The following is a 17907-nucleotide window of genomic DNA, read 5'->3' as shown; positions in this document are numbered from 1 at the left end:
GAACATTTAAATCTAGATTTTTTTACATCTAACAGAAAACAGAATAGGTTGATGCTTTTTCCTAAAAAGAATTTACAACATCTACATCAGAATACTATCTTTGCAGAATACCGCTACAAAGGCAGCACTTGTAAAATTGGTTCTGGCTACAAATAACATCTAGTATATAATGTCAATAAATTAAAATATGCCTGAGAACAAATGTAGCATAGTAGCTTATAGAGCACGTGTTCCAGTCTCCTTAATTCATTAACTTTTAGATAATTGCATCACCTTATAGACCAATCTCCTTAAATGAAAAATAAAAATAAAAATGAAAGAGATAAAGATGGACTCTTATCTATTTCTCGCATGTCAATTCAAAAATTCACAGCTTTGAATAGATCTATTAAAATCAAAACAACTTAGGCTATTCATATTATTTTGAATTCATCTTAAACATTCCATATAAAATATGACCAACCCTTTATTAAACAAAAATTAAACTTGAATATAGTAATTTATAATTATCACTGCATAAAATAAAGTCAACACAGCCAAAGGACGAATTTTATTCATCTAAATATAACACTTACCACCTTCTGTCCTCTACCTTCAGAAAAGGATTTTTCAATTTACCTATGTAAAAGAATTTAAACCAAATTATATATTTATAAGTTTGTGTGCGCGCCTGCCTGACTGCCTCTCTAGATCTATCCATCCATCCATCCATCCATCCATCCATTGACATGAACTTTATATTCGATTCTCTTTATATTCGATTCTCTTTATATTTGATATTCGGGTCGATTCTCTCGCCTCTCCTGTTCAACATCTATATGAAGCCGCTGGGTGAGATCATCAATGGCTTTGGGGTGAGGTACCAACTGTACGCTGACGACACGCAGCTGTACTTTTCCACCCCAGGCCATCCCAACGAAGCCATCGAAGTGCTGTCCCGGTGCTTGGAAGCTGTACGGGTCTGGATGGGGAGAAACAGGCTCAAACTCAATCCCTCCAAGACGGAGTGGCTGTGGATGCCGGCATCCCGGTACAGTCAGCTGCAGCCGCAGCTGACTGTTGGGGGCGAATCATTGGCCCCAGTGGAAAGGGTGCGCAACTTGGGCGTCCTCCTGGATGGACGGTTGTCTTTCGAAGATCATTTGACGACCGTCGCCAGGAGGGCTTTTTACCAGGTTCGCCTGGTCCGCCACTTGCGCCCCTTCCTCGACCGGGATGCCTTATGCACGGTCACTTATGCACGGTTATTTGGGATGAGTTTGAGTCTGTGGCTCCCGAGGACATGGACAGGTTGCTGGGGAGGTTACATGCAACTACATGTTTACTGGACCCGTGCCCTTCCTGGTTAGTGCTGGCTGCTCAGGAAGTGACACGAGGCTGGCTCCAGGGGATTATAAATGCTTCTTTGATGGAAGGGGTTTTCCCCGCCGCCTTGAAAGAGGCGGTGGTGAGACCTCTCCTCAAGAAGCCTTCCCTGGACCCAGCTATTTTGGGTAATTACCGTCCAGTCTCCAACCTTCGCTTTGTGGCGAAGGTTGTAGAGAGTGTGGTTGCATGGCAGCTCCCTCGGCACCTGGAGGAAACTGTCTATCTAGACCCGTTCCAGTCTGGCTTCCGACCCGGTTATAGCACGGAGACGGCTTTGGTCGCGTTGGTGGATGACCTCTGGAGGGCCAGGGACAGGAGTTGTTCCTCTGCCTTTGTCCTATTAGATCTCTCAGCGGCCTTCGATACCATCGACCATGGTATCCTGCTGCGCGGGTTGGAGGGATTGGGAGTGGGGAGCACCGTTTATCGGTGGTTCACCTCCTATCTCTGACCGGTCGCAGACGGTGTTGACGGGGGCAGAGGTCGCCCTCGAGGCGCCTCACTTGTGGGGTGCCTCAGGGTCGATTCTCTCGCCTACCCTGTTCAACATCTATATGAAGCCGCTGGGTGAGGTCATCAGTGGTTTCGGGTGAGTTATCATCTGTAGGCTGATGATACTCAGCTGTACTTTTCCACCCGGACCACCCCAACGAAGCGGTCAAGTGCTGTCCCGGTGCCTGGAAGCTGTACGGGTCTGGATGGGGAGAAACAGACTCAGCTCAATCCCTCCAAGACGGAGTGGCTGTGGATGCCGGCATCCCGGTACAGTCAGCTGCACCCGCAGCTGACTGTTGAAGCAGTTAGTGGCCCCAAAGGAGGTGGTTCGCAACTTGGGCGTCCTCCTGGATGGACGGCTGTCTTTGATGAACACCTGGCGGCCGTCGCCAGGAGGGCCTTTACCAAGTTCGCTTGGTTCGCCAGTTGCGTCCTTCCTTGACCGGGATGCCTTATGCACGGTCACCACGCCTGGTTACGTCTAGGCTGGATTATTGCAATGCTCTCTACATGGGGCTGCCTTGAGGTGCACCCGGAGGCTGCAGTTAGTCCAGAATGCGGCTGCGCGAGTAGTAACGGGGGCCGCTCGTGGCTCCCATGTGACATCGCTGCTACGTAGCTTGGACTGGCTTCCTGTGGTCTTTGGTGCGCTTCAAGATTTTGGTAACTATCTTTAAAGCGCCCATGGCTTAGGACCCGGTACTTACGAGACCGCCTGCTGTTACCTTTGCCTCCCACCGACCAGACGCTCTCACAGAGGGTCTTCTCAGGTGCCGTCGGCCAAACAGTGTCGGCTGGCGGCCCCCAGGAGTAGGGCCTTCTCTGTGGGGGCAGTGACGCTCTGGAACGAACTTCCCCCTGGCCTGCGTCAAGTGCCTGATCTTCGGACCTTCCGTCGTGAGCTCAAAACATATCTATTTATTAAAGCGGGACTGGCATAATTTGTGTTGAATTTTAAATTGGGTATTCTTAATATTTTTAAATTTTTAAATCTAAATTTTAATAATCAGCCTTTAAAATTTGCTCTTTTAAATGTTGTTTTAAATTGTATATATTTTGTTTTTATTCTGGCTGTACACCGCCCTGATTCCTTCGGGAGAAGGGCGGTATAAAAATTTAATAAAATAAAATAAATAAATAAATAAACTATAAGGGAGGGAAATACTGTAATACAGTTTTTAAAGCAAGAGATTTTTATTTTAAAGTATTGAAGGTTGGAAGTTTGCCATTGTTAGAAGTTAAGATGGAAGGAGAGTTGGGAATGGTTAAAAAAGGGGAAAAGGAAGCAAAGCAAATACAACCTAAAATGGGGGCTGTAATTTTGGGAGAAGAAACACAGAAAGCTGCAGGGGAGGATCAAAGTATGATTGTAACTATTAAACATAAAGAGCAAGGAGTAAAGAAGTAATATTTTCAAATGAAAAGACTTTTCTTTCATGGGATAGGGTAAATAATAAGGGATATTTTTGAATATAAAAAGTAGAAAGAATAAGTCATATTTACTTTTAGCAAGGATAGTTAAACTAGATAGTATAAAAGTTTTTAGGGTATGATGGATATATAAATTTGAGGGAAGATATATTGAAATCTTTTGATAGTGTAATATTGTGTAGGGATAAGAACTATAATTAGTTATGGATTGTATGATAAATGGGGTGTAAAATGTTTAGAAATTTATAGTGTGGGGAATATGGGGAAGAATATGACGTAAATGTTAAATTTATATAAGCTTAAAAGATGATGCTTATTATTATGTATGATGGATAATATAAATTTGATGGATTATAAGGTATACTGAGGAATAATTTTTGATACTACAACATTGGAAGATGGGATATTGTTTATTACAGAAGACTGGACTTTAAACTTAATGGACTTAGATGAGAAGATAGAATTATCAGCGTATTTGAAAGATTATTTTCGAAAGATATGTATAATGGAGATGGTTTGTTTTTTAAAAAATATTGGACTGAAATAACAAAATACTAAATAGCTTTTAAAGGAATAGAATGTAATTGTATTAGTATTAGTATTTTCCTTTTTCTTCTTTTTCATGGAAAAGGGAAGTTGAGGCTCAAGAAGATGGATGGGAGTTTATGTTAATTAGCATATTTTAGTTTACTATTGTTACCCTGTATTTGCTCTGGGAAGTCAGGGGGAGAGGGGGAAAGGAGGGAGGAGGGAGGGAAAGGTTTAGGGTTGGGGGGAGGGGGGATGTATGGGGGGGGAAATTTTGTAAAACTTTTTCAATTAAAAAAAAAAAACTTCCAGTGTTGGAGCTTCCACAAATTCTGGAAGCAAGTTGTTCCACTGATTAATTGTTCTGTCAGGAAATTTGTCCTTAGTTGTAAGTTGCTTCTCTCCTTGATTAGTTTTTATCCATTGCTTCTTGTCTTGCCTTCAGGTGCTTTGGAAAATAGGTTGACCCCTCTTCTTTGAGACAGCCCCTTGGATATTGGAATACTGCTGTCATGTTACCCCCTACTCCTTCTTTTCATTAAAGTAGGCATACCCAGTTCCTGCAACCATTCTTCATGTTGTAGCCTCCAGTCTCCTAATCATCTTTGTTGCTGTTTTCTGTACTCTAGAAAGTCTCAACATCTTTTTTCATATCGTGGTGACCAAAACTGGATGCAATATGGTTTTACCAATTTATGATAAAGTGTATTAACATTTCAAATGATCTTGATTCTATCCCGTTAATGCAGAACAGGATTGCACTGGCTTTTTTTGGCCACTGTAGCATATTGCTGGCTCATATTTAAGTGACTGTCCACTAAGATTTAGTTACTTCTATTGAGCCAGGTACCATCTATACAGGTATAACCTATGCATTTGGTTTTTCTTGCTTAAATGTAGATATTTTACTTTTTTCACCACTATACACTGGCCTTCTGTACAGAAAGTACATTTTTTTTCAGAGAGGTCACTGGTGCCAAGATGTATAATAACATCATCATAGTCCTTACTATCATTCTTACTATCTTAACAATGTCTCTTTTCTCTGCTGGCAGTAGCACCAGGCAAACACCTCACCTCTTTCAAAAGCTCCACATCCTTTCCCGAATTGACATCTCTTACAAACTGAATCACCAAGCAGAAGATGGCTTCTCTCTTTAGATACCTTCCTTATTAGGTATATAATTTGTCCTAAACTATATTTTTGCCTTTAGAATAGAATAGAATAGAATAGAATTTTTTATTGGCCAAGTGTGACTGGACACACAAGGAATTTGTCTTGGTGCATATGCTCTCCGTGTACATAAAAGAAAAGATACGTTCATCAAGGTACAACATTTACAACACAAATGATGGTCAATATATCAATATAAATCATAAGGATGATTTAATAAAATTGGTAGCAATATTAGTTGTGTCTTGAATACTTACTTTTTATTTTTTGATCTGCCGATCCTTTTTCCTAATAAGAGAAATAATAATACTATAGTTATGACATTTGTATAATTTACAAGTAATCACCTATATTCAGCAATTGGCCCTCTAAATAGTTTTAAGTATTTGTGAAGTGTAAGACACCAAACACATGAAAGTAGTTTTTGGGTCACAACAGCAATTGGAACTGAAATTGCCATTTGTTAAGTGATGCAGTCATAAAGCGTGTTATCACATGACTGCATTGTTGGTGACTGTAATCCAGGCATTCCTGGTTGCCATCATAACCCTAAGACAACACATGGGTCATTAAGCAGCAGGAATGCAAGATATGGAGCATGAAGATGCCACAAGGGAAACAGGAGAGGCTCGGTGCAAGTCATGTGTAATTTGGGGAAAATGTGAGGAAAGAGAGCACACTGGAGCACACAGAGACCAAAGGAAGGAGGGCCCAGGTGTGTGCAAATGCAGAGAGCCAAAGGAAGGAGGGTTTATTGCAGTGGACAAGAAAGCCAGAGCAGAACAGCTTGTGATTTTCCTGAAGGCTTCCCATTGGATTTACTTGTGAAAGGTCAGTAGAGAAAGTCGCAAATGGGGAACACATGATCATGGGATGCTGCAACTGTCATAAGTGCAACCTGGATGCCAAACACTGTTATGAGACAGGGAAGGTGCTGGGATAGTCGTAACTGTGACTCAATTGTAAGCACCACTTGTCAGTACCATTTTAACTTCAAGCTGAATACATGGTCGGTAGATAAGGACTATCATTCTTATTTTTGATGAAAAATCTTTTTGGTTTAAGTAATCACGTTTTAGGCTAGAATATTTAAAGTACACATGAACAAACTGGAAGGAGGATTGAGTGTGCAACTATATTTATTTATTCCATTGTTTCTGAAAACAAGTAAATAAAATGAAATGAGTTAAATTTTTCATTCTATATCACAACTCAACTTTAAGCCTAAATTAATATAGAAATTCTGGTAGAATTGAGAATTGAGTTTGAACTGCATACAAAAATATCCCTAATTTAATTATAAATTGTTTATTATTCACTATTTTAAATTAAACATGGATTAAATATAGCTTTTTTTTCTTACTTTTCTAACAATGATTCTAGTGGCTCAGTAAGAATTAAACCAGCAAAACATAATGGTATATGGAAATTATCTTGAGGCACAAGAGGAAGAAATTCTGCCTAGGGAATGATCAGACAAGAGTCGGAAGAGCCCCCAGTGGTTTCACAGTAGAAAAAAGAAACTCAGGAATGACTTGCCCTAATTGATCAGACTGTTAATAGAATTAGATCAACTGTTTCTCTTGTCTGGTTTATCTGGGAGAGCTGACAGTACTTAAATTTATAATAATATATATCATGTTTCTAGTTCTAAAAATCCAGTATTAATCCATATAGAGCAAACATACTAAAGGAGGAACCCATTATGTAGATTGGGATATTAATTTCTTTAACTGAAGATGAAACAGAAAAAATTATTTTCTTGTGATCTTATTTCTGGACTGGGCAAGCTTTGATAAACAGAGCCCATGTAAAAGATAGCAACTACTGATAGACAATAATGCAAAGTGAGCAGAATTGTGTCTCAGACACTAATACTAGGCTTTTCTGAATTTTGAGTGTGTGTGAAATTTTATAGTTTACAATACTAAGCATTCTTTAGTGCAGGGATATCAAACTCAAGGCCCGGGGGCCAGATCTGGCCCTCAGGGTACTTAGATCTGGCCCACGGGGCCACCTTGGAAACAGCAAAGGACTGGTCCGCAGTGCCTCTGCCAGAGAAAATGGAGCTTGGGAGGGCTGCATGTGGCCCTTCCAAGCTGTTTTCGCTGGCAGAGGGTTGCAGGAGGCCGTCACAGTTGAAATGGAGCTGGGAGCCCATTTCTCTGGCAGAGTGCTCAGGCCACCAAAGGCGCCCCTGATACAAGTGACATCGAGTTGGCCACACCCACCCCAGACCCCCAAGGTCAAACATAACCCTGATGCAGCTCTGAATGAAATTGTGTTTGATACCCTTGCTTTAGTGATTTGTACTAATATTTTTAAATCTTCCCCATCTCAAAATACCAATAGAAATGAATGGAGCTTTATGCTTTCGCTCGTTTATGAAGTCTGTTTTCTTTTGCAAATTATAAATAAAATATTAATGTAGCAGTTTTAGTAGAAATAATCATATTTACTGTTTTTTGCTATGGAAATGCTTTTGCTTTGGAAATGAAGTAGTTTACTTACCACATTGTTGACCGTGCTTGTTTTCTTAGCCAAAAAGATATCTTTTTTCTTTTGCTCAATATATTTCTTAATATCTTTTTTCAAAAAGAAAAGAATAATTAAAATTATTATTTTATGTCATCTAAGTTACTTAAATAGAACAAGTATTTTAATGATGGGATAAAATCAGTTTTATTTTAAAAATACTTGCCATCAATGTGAAGTATTTTCACTCCCCAACTCAAGGCATTTGAGAGTATACTACCAGAAGGGATCAATTCCTGTAATACAAATACTGAATATTTCTATCATTACATTTGAGCATACCAATATTTAAATACAATAAAAAACTTGAAGTGCAGGTACTATGTATCCTCAGCCTCCTTCCATCCTATTAATAGAATAAAATACAAAAGTAAAATTGCATTCCTCACTCATGCCAATCAGCCTTGTGGCACTATGGAAATAAGGTTTGCCTGACTTAAGCTTGAGTAAATGCAGTACTGTTACAATTATATATAAGTAGACCTCAACATACAACCACAAATGGGAACAGAATCTCAGTCATTAAGTGAAATGGTTGTTAAATGAGATACCCATATGTCTGCTTTTCTCAACAATTGCAATCATGATATCCTGGGTTGCAATTAAGTGATCTCTTGGGTCATTGAGTGGATGGAGTGAAAAAGCTGCCTGCCAAGTTCAATACCCCTCCCCTCTGTGAAAGTGAACTACACCTGCAGGCTGCAAACAGAGAGCTCAAACCTGCAGACTCTAAGTTCTGTTTTTAAAAAGACACAGAACACTTATTCAGATAGTAGAATTCAGCTCCCCCATATGCACAAGAGAACTGCTCCAACAGGATTCAGGAATTGAGCTTGTAATTTCGAGATCTGAGCTCCTTCCTGCACTCTGCCAAAGGAAAATGGGCTGTGGGAATGACACTTGGATCTTTATGATTTGAGCTCCATTCTCAAGCTACTGAATTAGTTCAGCTCCCCATGGCAGGCAGCTTTTTCAACTCCTAGAGGAGAGGGAGCTCCTAGAGGAGAGGGAGCTCTCGTGGCAGAGGTTTATAACCTTCTCTGTTGGCTTCCCCATTGCCTTTCTGGGGAAGCCAGCAGAGAAGATATAGCCATCATATGATCACAGGGTGCTTAGCAATGGTCGTAAATTCAGATAGGTGACCAAACACTCAGATCAGGCAATCAGGCAACTTTGGGAGGAAGGGAGCATGGTGACAATACTATATTGAGTCAGAAGTAATTTAAGGGACATAAGCACCCTTTCCAAGGCCATCTTAACTTTAAATGGTCATTAAACAAACCGTCATAAATTGAAGATACCTATAGGAAAAAAGAAATGTCAAACATTTGGTTTCATAACCTAGCAGTGCCAAAAAGCTATCTTAAAGTTACATATTTATTCATTAGCAAATTATGTAAGTTTCACATGGAAATAATAACACTAATAAAACTAATTTGAGATTAAATAATAATGTTATTAAGTGACACATACCTGATCCTTGATTGCCTTTTCCACTAAAGATTTTCCTCTACTCATGCGCACCTATATTGAAGAAGAAATAAAGAGTATCTGTGGGTTACAGCTGTTACTGCACATAGGGTTATTTAAAATAGTTACTTAGTGAATTTTATTACTTTGAGTTTTTTAAAGGTTCACAAAATTATTTAGATTAGCATATTAAAGTTAGTAAATTAAAATTAATAAATTAGTGACATCAAATCTGATGTAGAATCATGCCAGAAACAATGAGTTTTAGTCATTCCTTAGTCACAAAGCTAGCTGTGTGACCTTGAGCTAGTTATTTTCTCTTACTTAACAAAGATGGTTTACAATAGTAAACCATTTCTGAAAACCTTGTCAAGAAAATTGCAGGGACTTATCCAGGAAGTGCTCAAGAATAGGGCATGACTGAATGGGGAAAAAAAGATCAGTAATGTTAGCCAACTTTCTTTGACATAAACAGCTTTGTGATGATTTTTAATTTGATGTCTGCTAGCTAAACTACTGTATTTCTATTACCAAAATGGAAACTTATCTAAATGATTGAATAACAATACTTATATTTAAAAAATGTGAATAAATAAATAAATAAATAAAATACAAATTACTATCTAAATATATGAGCAATACTACAAAATGTTCACTGATTTGACTATCATTGTAACTCAGCCAACAGAAATGAATTATGGATAAATTAAATGTCTATGGAGATTCTCAGTCATCCAGGTCATGGTTGTCCCAAAAGTCCTTTTTTTCAAGAAGCAACTGAACTTTCTGGTTTTTCTTTGAAGACGTTTCACTTCATCCAAGAAGCTTCTTCAGCTCTGACAGGGTGGTAGGGAATGGAAGGATTTATACTCCCTGCAGACAATTGGTCATTTGCATTATTTTAGCATGTCGGCAAGGCCACCTGCAGGTTTATCCGTGTCATCAGAATCACCTGAGTGGTGCAAATTGTTCAATTTTGATATAAATAGAAGAGGGGTTAAAGAGGTATTAAAGAGGCCATTCATGTCAAAATTGAACATACTTCTCTCAACAGTCATCTGTAAGTCATCTATCGCCATCATCTACTAACACAAGTCCTTTCAACAGTTCCAAGAAGGCTCCATATCAACTTGCACCACTCAGGTGACCCTGATGATTTTATTTATTTATTTATTTATTTATTTAATCAAATTTTTATACCGCCCTATCTCCCGAAGGACTCAGGGCGGTTTACAGCCTGATAAAAACACAAGAATAAATACAAGATAAAAACAATATTTAAAAAACTTATTGAATTAAGCTGGATTTAAAATTATAATTAAAATAATTAAAAAAACCCATTTAAAAGCTAAATTTAAAAATTAAAATTCTAGGCCAGTCCTGTGCAGATAAATAGATGTGTCTTAAGCTTGCGGCGAAAGGTTCGAAGGTCAGGAAGTTGGCGGAGTCCTGGGGGAAGTTCATTCCAGAGGATGGGAGCCCCCACAGAGAAGGCCCTTCCCCGGGTGTCGCCAGTCGGCACTGCCTGGCGGACAGCGCCCTGAGGAGTACCTCCCTGTGAGAGCGCACGGGTCGGTGGGAGGCATTCGGTGGCAGCAGACGGTCCCGTAAGTAACTGGGCCCTATGCCATGGAGCGCTTTAAAGATAGTAACCAAAACCTTGAAATGCACCTGAAAGGCCACAGGTAGCCAGTGCAGCCTGTACAGGAGTGGTGTCACATGGGAGCCACGAGGGGCTCCCTCTATCACCCGCGCAGCTGCATTCTGAACTAACTGGAGCCTCCGGATGCTCTTCAAGGGGAGCTCCATGTAGAGAGCATTGCAGTAATCCAAGCGAGATGTCACGAGCACATGAGTGACTGTGCATAGGGCATCCCGGTCTAGGAAGGGGCGCAACTGGCGGACCAGGGAAACCTGGTAAAAGCTCTCCTGGAGACTGCCGTCAAATGGTCTTCAAAAGATAGCCGTCCATCCAGGAGAACGCCCAAGTTGCGCACCCTTTCCATTGGGGCCAATGACTCGCCCCCAACAGTCAGCCGCGGCTGCAACTGACTGTACCGGGGTACCGGCATCCACAGCCACTCCGTCTTGGAGGGATTGAGCTTGAGTCTGTTTCTCCCCATCCAGACCCGTACGGCTTCCAGACACTGGGACAGCACTTCGATAGCTTCGTTGGGGTGGCCCGGGATGGAAAAGTACAGCTGGGTATCATCAGCGTACAGTTGGTACCTCACCCCAAAACCACTGATGATCTCACCCAGCGGCTTCATATAGATGTTGAACAGTAGAGGCGAGAGAATCAACCCCTGCGGCACCCCACAAGTGAGGTGCCTCGGGTTGATCTCTACCTCCCTGCCAACACCGTCTGCGACCGATCAGAGAGATAGGAGGAGAACAACCGATAAACGGCGCCTCCCACTCTCAATCCCTCCAACCGGTGCAGCAGAATACCATGGTCGATGGTATCAAAAGCCGCTGAGAGGTCTAATAGGACCAAGGCAGAGGAATAACCCCTATCCCTGGCCCTCCAGAGATCATCAACCAATGCGACCAAAGCCGTCTCCGTGCTGTATCTGGGCCGAAACTGGAACGGGTCTAGATAGACAGTTTCATCCAGGTACCAGGGTAATTGATACAGATAAACCTTCAGGTGACCTTAACAACATGCTAAAAGAATGTGAATGACCAGCTGTCCGCAAGAAGTATAAATCCTTATATACAAGAAGTATAAAACCATCCAGGCAGAGCTAAAGAAGCTTTTTGGATGAGAAGTGAAACGCCTTCAAAGAAAACCAGAAAGTCCATTTGCCTCTTGAAAAAAGCACTTTTGGAATATGGATAAATTACTTAATACTGATATAGTAACTATCTTTTGTATGTAGTGAAACAATTATATTTTAATGCAACTATTAGAGTGAGGATAAATTTATTTGCATTTCTTATGAAAGTAATATTCAGTATATTGTTTAATTTTTACATGCAGTTGGTGGTGCCTTATTTGTCAACCGCTAAGTTTTTTTAAAGTTAGTTATTTCAGTACGCTGATGATTGTCTCTTGATAAGAATTGATAAAGTTTAAGAAGTTAATCTATTATTGCTCTAAGGAACAACTACAAATGAGTTATGCAAAGCATAAGATAGCAAAGTTATAAATTTGAGGTAATGTTTGAAAACATTTAAATAGTGTATTGGACGGGCTGCTTTAAAAAAGTTTAGCAGTTTAAATATTGAGACCATTACTTCATAAAACATTATCTTGGAAGGCTCACACAGCATAAATGTCAAAATCACTGAAACTATTGAGACATTTATGAATTTTTATCAAATGAAAGGAAAGTTAACGGGCTCAACTTTGAAGTTGTTCTATGGGAAAATTATCTTGCCAGTGTTATTTGGAGCAGAAATTTGATGGTGAAATATCCATTATCTAAGATTTTTACAAGACATATAAATATGTTATGCAAAAAATCTCTGGAAGTTCTTAAAAAGTATTTATGCCCTTCCTCTATGAACTTGGTTAAAGACTTCTGAAAAATTTATTTTAATAATAAAGAAGAAAACCTAAAGTGGAATATTTTTCAATATAGATTAGAAAAGAATGAAAAGATTATACAACAGAATAAAATGCTATAATGTTTTAGCCTTAAAGGTGCCATTAAATTAATGGCTTCCAAAATGTCTTGCCATTGTCTATACTGAGTCCCAGTTTAGCATTATCTGGTGGGCTAAAGTTTCCCAGAGTATTTTCATGAAACCATTCTCAGCTCAAGGAACTGCCTGAAGTTTGACTAGCTTTGAAAAATATAGAAAATTATAAAGAACTTGCTTTACTTAACATGCAGCATTTGTGCAGGGTTGGTGGAGAGTAAAGAAAGAAGTAAGAATGAAACTTACCGTGTCCACCAGCTTAAATGTACTACCATCAGTCTTGTCTCTTCTGCTGCTTGGATGAGGTGAACTGTTCCCACCATTGCATACAGATTCTGGGCTTGGGACTGGAGATATTTGTCCAAGGGCTGCAAATTTTGCTTCTTTTTTATTAGAGATCAAGTAATTAATGTCTTTGCTGAGGAATCCTTCAACTCTCTAATTTAAAAAAAAGAAGAAGAAAAATATTATTTTGGAACGGGAACATTATATGTTCCCGTTCCAATACTCAACATAGCTTTAAAGCATCTAATATTCCCCTTTACAAATATTTGAGTAATACTGCTTACTTCGCAGAATCTCTAATTCTCATTCATTGACTGTAAGCAGCCAGATTGGGAGGATTGTTAGGGTAACATTGCTATACAAGAATATTTCAAATCACAAATGTTTCAAAAAAATCAATGTAGATCAGAGGTGTCAAACTCAAAGCCCAGAGCCCAGATCCAGGTGCTTAGATCTAGCCCAAGGGGCTGCCCTGGAAACAGCAAAGGACAAGCCTATGGTTCCTCTGCGGCCCTCCTGAGCTCCGTTTTCGCTGGCAGAGGATTGAAAAAGTCTGTTACAAGCAAAAACGGAACTTGGGAGCCCATTTTCACTGGCAGAGCACTTGGGCTACCACAGGAAGCCCTGACACGAGTGACGTTGAGCTAGCCATGCCTACCCTGGCCACACACACAAATATACACGAAGTCAAACACAACCTTGATGCGGCCCTCAGTGAAATCGAGTTTGACACCCTTGATGCAGAGATCAGCCAACATAGGTTGGGATAGTTAATATAAAATACCATAAACGTATTTATAATATGTAGGTAGTCCAGGACTTACGATCGAAACTAAGACTGGAATTTCCATCACTAAGCAATGCAGTTGTAAAGATCAACATCACTTTACACATTCTGTTGTTGTCGTTAACCATGAATCATTAAGTACCTATCCCAATCCAAGCCATTCTGGGCTTGATTCCTCCCTAATCTGAAACTTGGTAAGATAAGGGAATTCCTCCTCTTTAACTCCTCCTATCCATCTCCATCACATCTCTGACCTTCCTCCCCACCTCCCAAATCTATCTTACAGAGCAGCAAGCAGCCCCAAAACTGTGTTGCTTGGCAGCTGTCATGCCACTGCTCAGGGGCTTCTTGGTGTGCTCTTGGGTTGTAAGAAGTCTCTGAGCCACAACATGGCACATAACTACCATTCCAGGGAGCCCCAGAAGCATGGCATGAAAAAAATTGCCCACCAGTATGATGCAAAGTTACAGTATTGTAGATCATAGTACACAGCACCGCACCAGGAGGTCACAACAACCCTTTCCCCAGTAAGTCTCAGCTGCCCTCAGCTCTGGGTATAATAATTTTATAGAGAATTTTGGAGAAGTGGCAACTTTTTTATTAAAAAAACCCCTAACCATGTAGCATTAAATGTAGTTGAAAGGCAGGTTGTAAAAAGAGAAAAATGCTTAGGAATGCTTAGGAATTCAGTCTCAGCAAGAATATAATATACTCAAACTGAATCTTATTCCTTTTCTTTTCTGTCTTAAACAAAACATACATATTAACTTACCCCTCCTAGTTCCTTAAGATCTTTTGCAATTTTATCAGAGAGGGTGTTAGATGGAATATCAAGATAGAACACTTTCCCAGTAAGTGGTTTGCATTTTGGTTTATCAGGCTTTGTAGAATCTTTCTTTACACTTTTCAGGGGAGGGTTGTTTCTTTCCCTTCTTTCTTGCATATCACCTGCAACCAAAGAATTTGATCCTTATCAGAAATGTATCTGTTTAATCCTTAAATCCTTTGAAGCAAAAGAGGATTATTGAAAAGTGTGTATAGGTGAGCCTTTATATTTGAGGTATTAAGACTAGGAAGGAATATTAGATATGTTTGCCACCTTGAGTTATAAATAAATAATATACAAATAGCAATAACACTTAGACTTACATACTGCTTCACGGTGCTTTATAGCCTCTCTAAACAGATTACAGAGTCAGCACATTGCCCCCAACAATCTCCTTCTACCTCTATCACCTCTCCCAAATATGTTTCGGAGCCTCATCTAATTGTCCATGGTAAATTTGGACAATACAGATTGGAAATAGAGTTTGGCTGAAGAGGGTCTGGATGCAGCTTCTTTTGTATGCAGTGGCCCGCTTCAGAAGGACCAGGACACACTGGAGCACCACAGCATTAAGAAAAGCGAAAGAGAAACACTGCTTGACATCTTTCTCCACAATGGCTATAGCAAAAACTTTGTATTCTGACACACTAACATTCATAAAAAGGGTGTCTGAAATGATAGCCAAAATTCTCCAACCTCTGAGAATAACAATAGTGCACAAAACAATACCCAAACTCTGCAAGGGATTATCCAGAACCAAAGACAAGATATAGAAGGAGGAAAGAAACATTACAAAATCAGCTGTAACAATTGCAACCAATTCTATGTGGGACAAACATTACATCAACTGAAAATTAGAATCCATGAATACCAGCTGGCAGTCAATCACTACAATCCCAAATCCCTACCCATACTGACAATGGACAACACCAACCCTCAACCAACTCACACAACTCCACCAGCAGCACTTTACCTCCCAAAGACCTTTACCTGACCTGTCCATCACAAGACCCATCACAAGACCCTCACCTGATGTGAGCCTCCCATCACAAGACCTTCTGACCACACGAAACAGCCCTTATAAGCAGAAGAATACCAACACTTGATATTCCCTAATTTCTACTGAAGTTGTTACCTAGTCTGGTAATGAAATGTTCAGAAACAAACCCACAAGCTTTGAGAATGAACCTTCACCGTCAACCTACACCCAAGCTACAGATATTCACCACTATCATAAACTAGTTATGCTAAAACAGAACATGTTCAAAAATCTAAACTTCAAATTAGACATTAATTTTTTGTCACATTCAGAATTGCCTTCAAAGTCCTCTCTTTATTCTAAGTTTGTCTTTGTTTTATTCTCCTCCCATTGGTATCAAATTTCCCTACTTCTTCCCTGGGCCAGGTTAGCGCCATTTTTTCCAGTTTCTTACCACATTCAAATTTCTAGTATTTCCTATATTTACTTCCTAAAAACTTCAAGAAAAATAATAAATATTGCAACTGGCTTTAAGGTGAGTGCTTTGCTTTGAAGTACAATGATACCTTTGAGTTCAATTGCTTTGAAACATATCAAATTTGGTACTCAGCACATTTTGACACAATTTTTTCCCCCAAATACTCATCATTTGTTTGGTACTCAACACACCAGCTAGAACTTGTCAGTGTTAACTGCCTTGTGACTCACAACATTATCGCTTGTGGGAAAAACTTGTTTGGTACTCATCATTTTTTGTACTTATTGTGCCTCCCAGAACCAATTAATAATGAGTATTGAAATATCAGTATATCTCAGTGTTTATTTTTGGAAGGAGATATTATTTTTCTTATTAATATTTAATTAGAAGTATCAACAGGGCGCATAACAGAAAGAGACATGTCCACAGACATCACGTTTCAGTGGATGCAGAAAAAAAAACCTTTATACTCAAAATCACTAGCTAATATAATTCATATTCTCTTCACTATCCCACTTTTCAATATCAGTTTGGCTTGTAGACCATATATCAACCATATTCCAACATGTGGCATTATCAAGAGATCACACTTTGAAAGTGAGTACAGATAAGATTTGAGATTGAAAGGTTTCAGTTTGCTGGATTTAGATTGTAGTCCTAATCAGGAAAATATTTAGATTGTAGCCCTAATTAGGAAAATGAAATACACGCACACACACACTCTTAATTTCATTACAACCAAGTGGTTAATTGTCAGTTTATCATCTCCTCAGGGACTGATTACCTGAGAGACGGTTGTTATACTTAATGTTTTAACAATAAATTCTTAATAAACTATACAGGGTGTACCAAAATCAGCCAATACTGCACAGAAGGGGGGGAGGTGTTGGTGTAAATTCGAAAGGACGTCCGAAATATCAAAAAACAGAAACTTTTGCTATTTTCCCAACCCAGATACCCTCTTCAACTTATCAAGGGGAATTTTAGCGTTCTCAATTTCGCAAAGAAAAGAAAGAAAAGCCGATCTGAACAAAAAAAGTTTTCTCTGCCCTTTTCGGGGAAAAATACACAAATCCCGTCTCGAGTCACGATCGCCGCCGCACCACACAGAAGGCAAAATGAAGACTTACAGGGAAACTGTCCTTTGCTGCCGCTTTTCAAACCACCCGGTTTCATTTTGCTGGGAAGTCACATTTTCTGAACCCTCATCTCCCCGCGACGGTTACGATCTACAAGAAAAGAGCGCAGAACAATTAAAATGTCCCAAAATTCTTTCTTTTTTAAAAAACCAATTAAAGCTGAGGGGCGGGTTCTGGGTGCGTTTCCTGCAGCTAACTCTTTCCTCCCAAGGTTTCTGCCTTCCTCCCTTCATTCACGAGGCTAAATTTGCAATCCTTCTCCCGTACCCGTCGCCTCGCCGCTGCCTGGCCCTGTCCACTCCACCCCACCCCACCCCGAAGGGACGGTTGGTGTTTGAAATGTACATTCCCGCCGCTCGAACCGATCCCCGGCCCTCAGCTCACCCCAACCCAGAGGATCCCATGGGGCCGGGCACGGCCGCTGCTCAGGATCTCCTACGCCTGTCGGCCGTCGCGCTTTTTTTTCAGCCGCGCTTTCCCGCCTTTGCTCACCCGGGCCTACCAGGCACTGGCGACGCTGGCTTCACCTCCCTGGTTGGGCTGAGCTAGGGCAGAGGCGGCGCCACGCAACAAGGAGGAGCCTTTCGCAGTGCTGACAGGGCGAAGGCATCCCTTTTTTCTTCTTCTTGCCCTTCTTCGGGGCGCCGGGGGAGGAAGGTGATTTTCCGTCACCCTCTTTCCTCCCCCTCACCTTTTCGGTAAATGGCCATTGAAGAGGCAAGGAGCGCGGAAACGTGCCGATTCTTCTAGCTAAAGGAGCAGTT

General features: G+C 40.3%; 1 protein-coding gene across 3 annotated transcripts in view; it reads right to left on the bottom strand.

Annotated features, from left to right (window-relative positions):
- The window catches only part of DBF4 (DBF4 zinc finger), a 39613-nt gene extending 21936 nt beyond the window's left edge, over nucleotides 1-17677 (bottom strand). Inside the window, exons 1-9 of one of the 3 annotated variants that reach the window (XM_058183058.1) lie at nucleotides 17636-17677; nucleotides 17135-17233; nucleotides 14494-14669; nucleotides 12896-13087; nucleotides 9005-9055; nucleotides 7698-7767; nucleotides 7508-7581; nucleotides 5254-5284; nucleotides 576-618 (exon numbers count right to left, since the gene is read on the bottom strand). In XM_058183058.1, coding sequence (XP_058039041.1) covers nucleotides 576-618; nucleotides 5254-5284; nucleotides 7508-7581; nucleotides 7698-7767; nucleotides 9005-9055; nucleotides 12896-13087; nucleotides 14494-14669; nucleotides 17135-17180 — 683 coding nt within the window. In that variant the 5' untranslated portion in view covers nucleotides 17181-17233; nucleotides 17636-17677. Of the gene's footprint in view, nucleotides 1-575; nucleotides 619-5253; nucleotides 5285-7507; nucleotides 7582-7697; nucleotides 7768-9004; nucleotides 9056-12895; nucleotides 13088-14493; nucleotides 14670-17134; nucleotides 17234-17527 lie in introns of all 3 variants that reach the window. The other 2 variants (XM_058183056.1, XM_058183059.1) reach the window with 2 other exon arrangements.
- Between the last annotated feature and the right edge of the window lie 230 nt (nucleotides 17678-17907).

This window comes from Ahaetulla prasina, chromosome 4 (genome assembly GCF_028640845.1).
Source record: "Ahaetulla prasina isolate Xishuangbanna chromosome 4, ASM2864084v1, whole genome shotgun sequence".
Taxonomy (NCBI): Eukaryota; Metazoa; Chordata; class Lepidosauria; order Squamata; family Colubridae; genus Ahaetulla; species Ahaetulla prasina.
The sequence above is the reverse complement of the archived record's forward strand: the minus strand, read 5'-3'. Positions and strand labels throughout refer to the sequence as shown.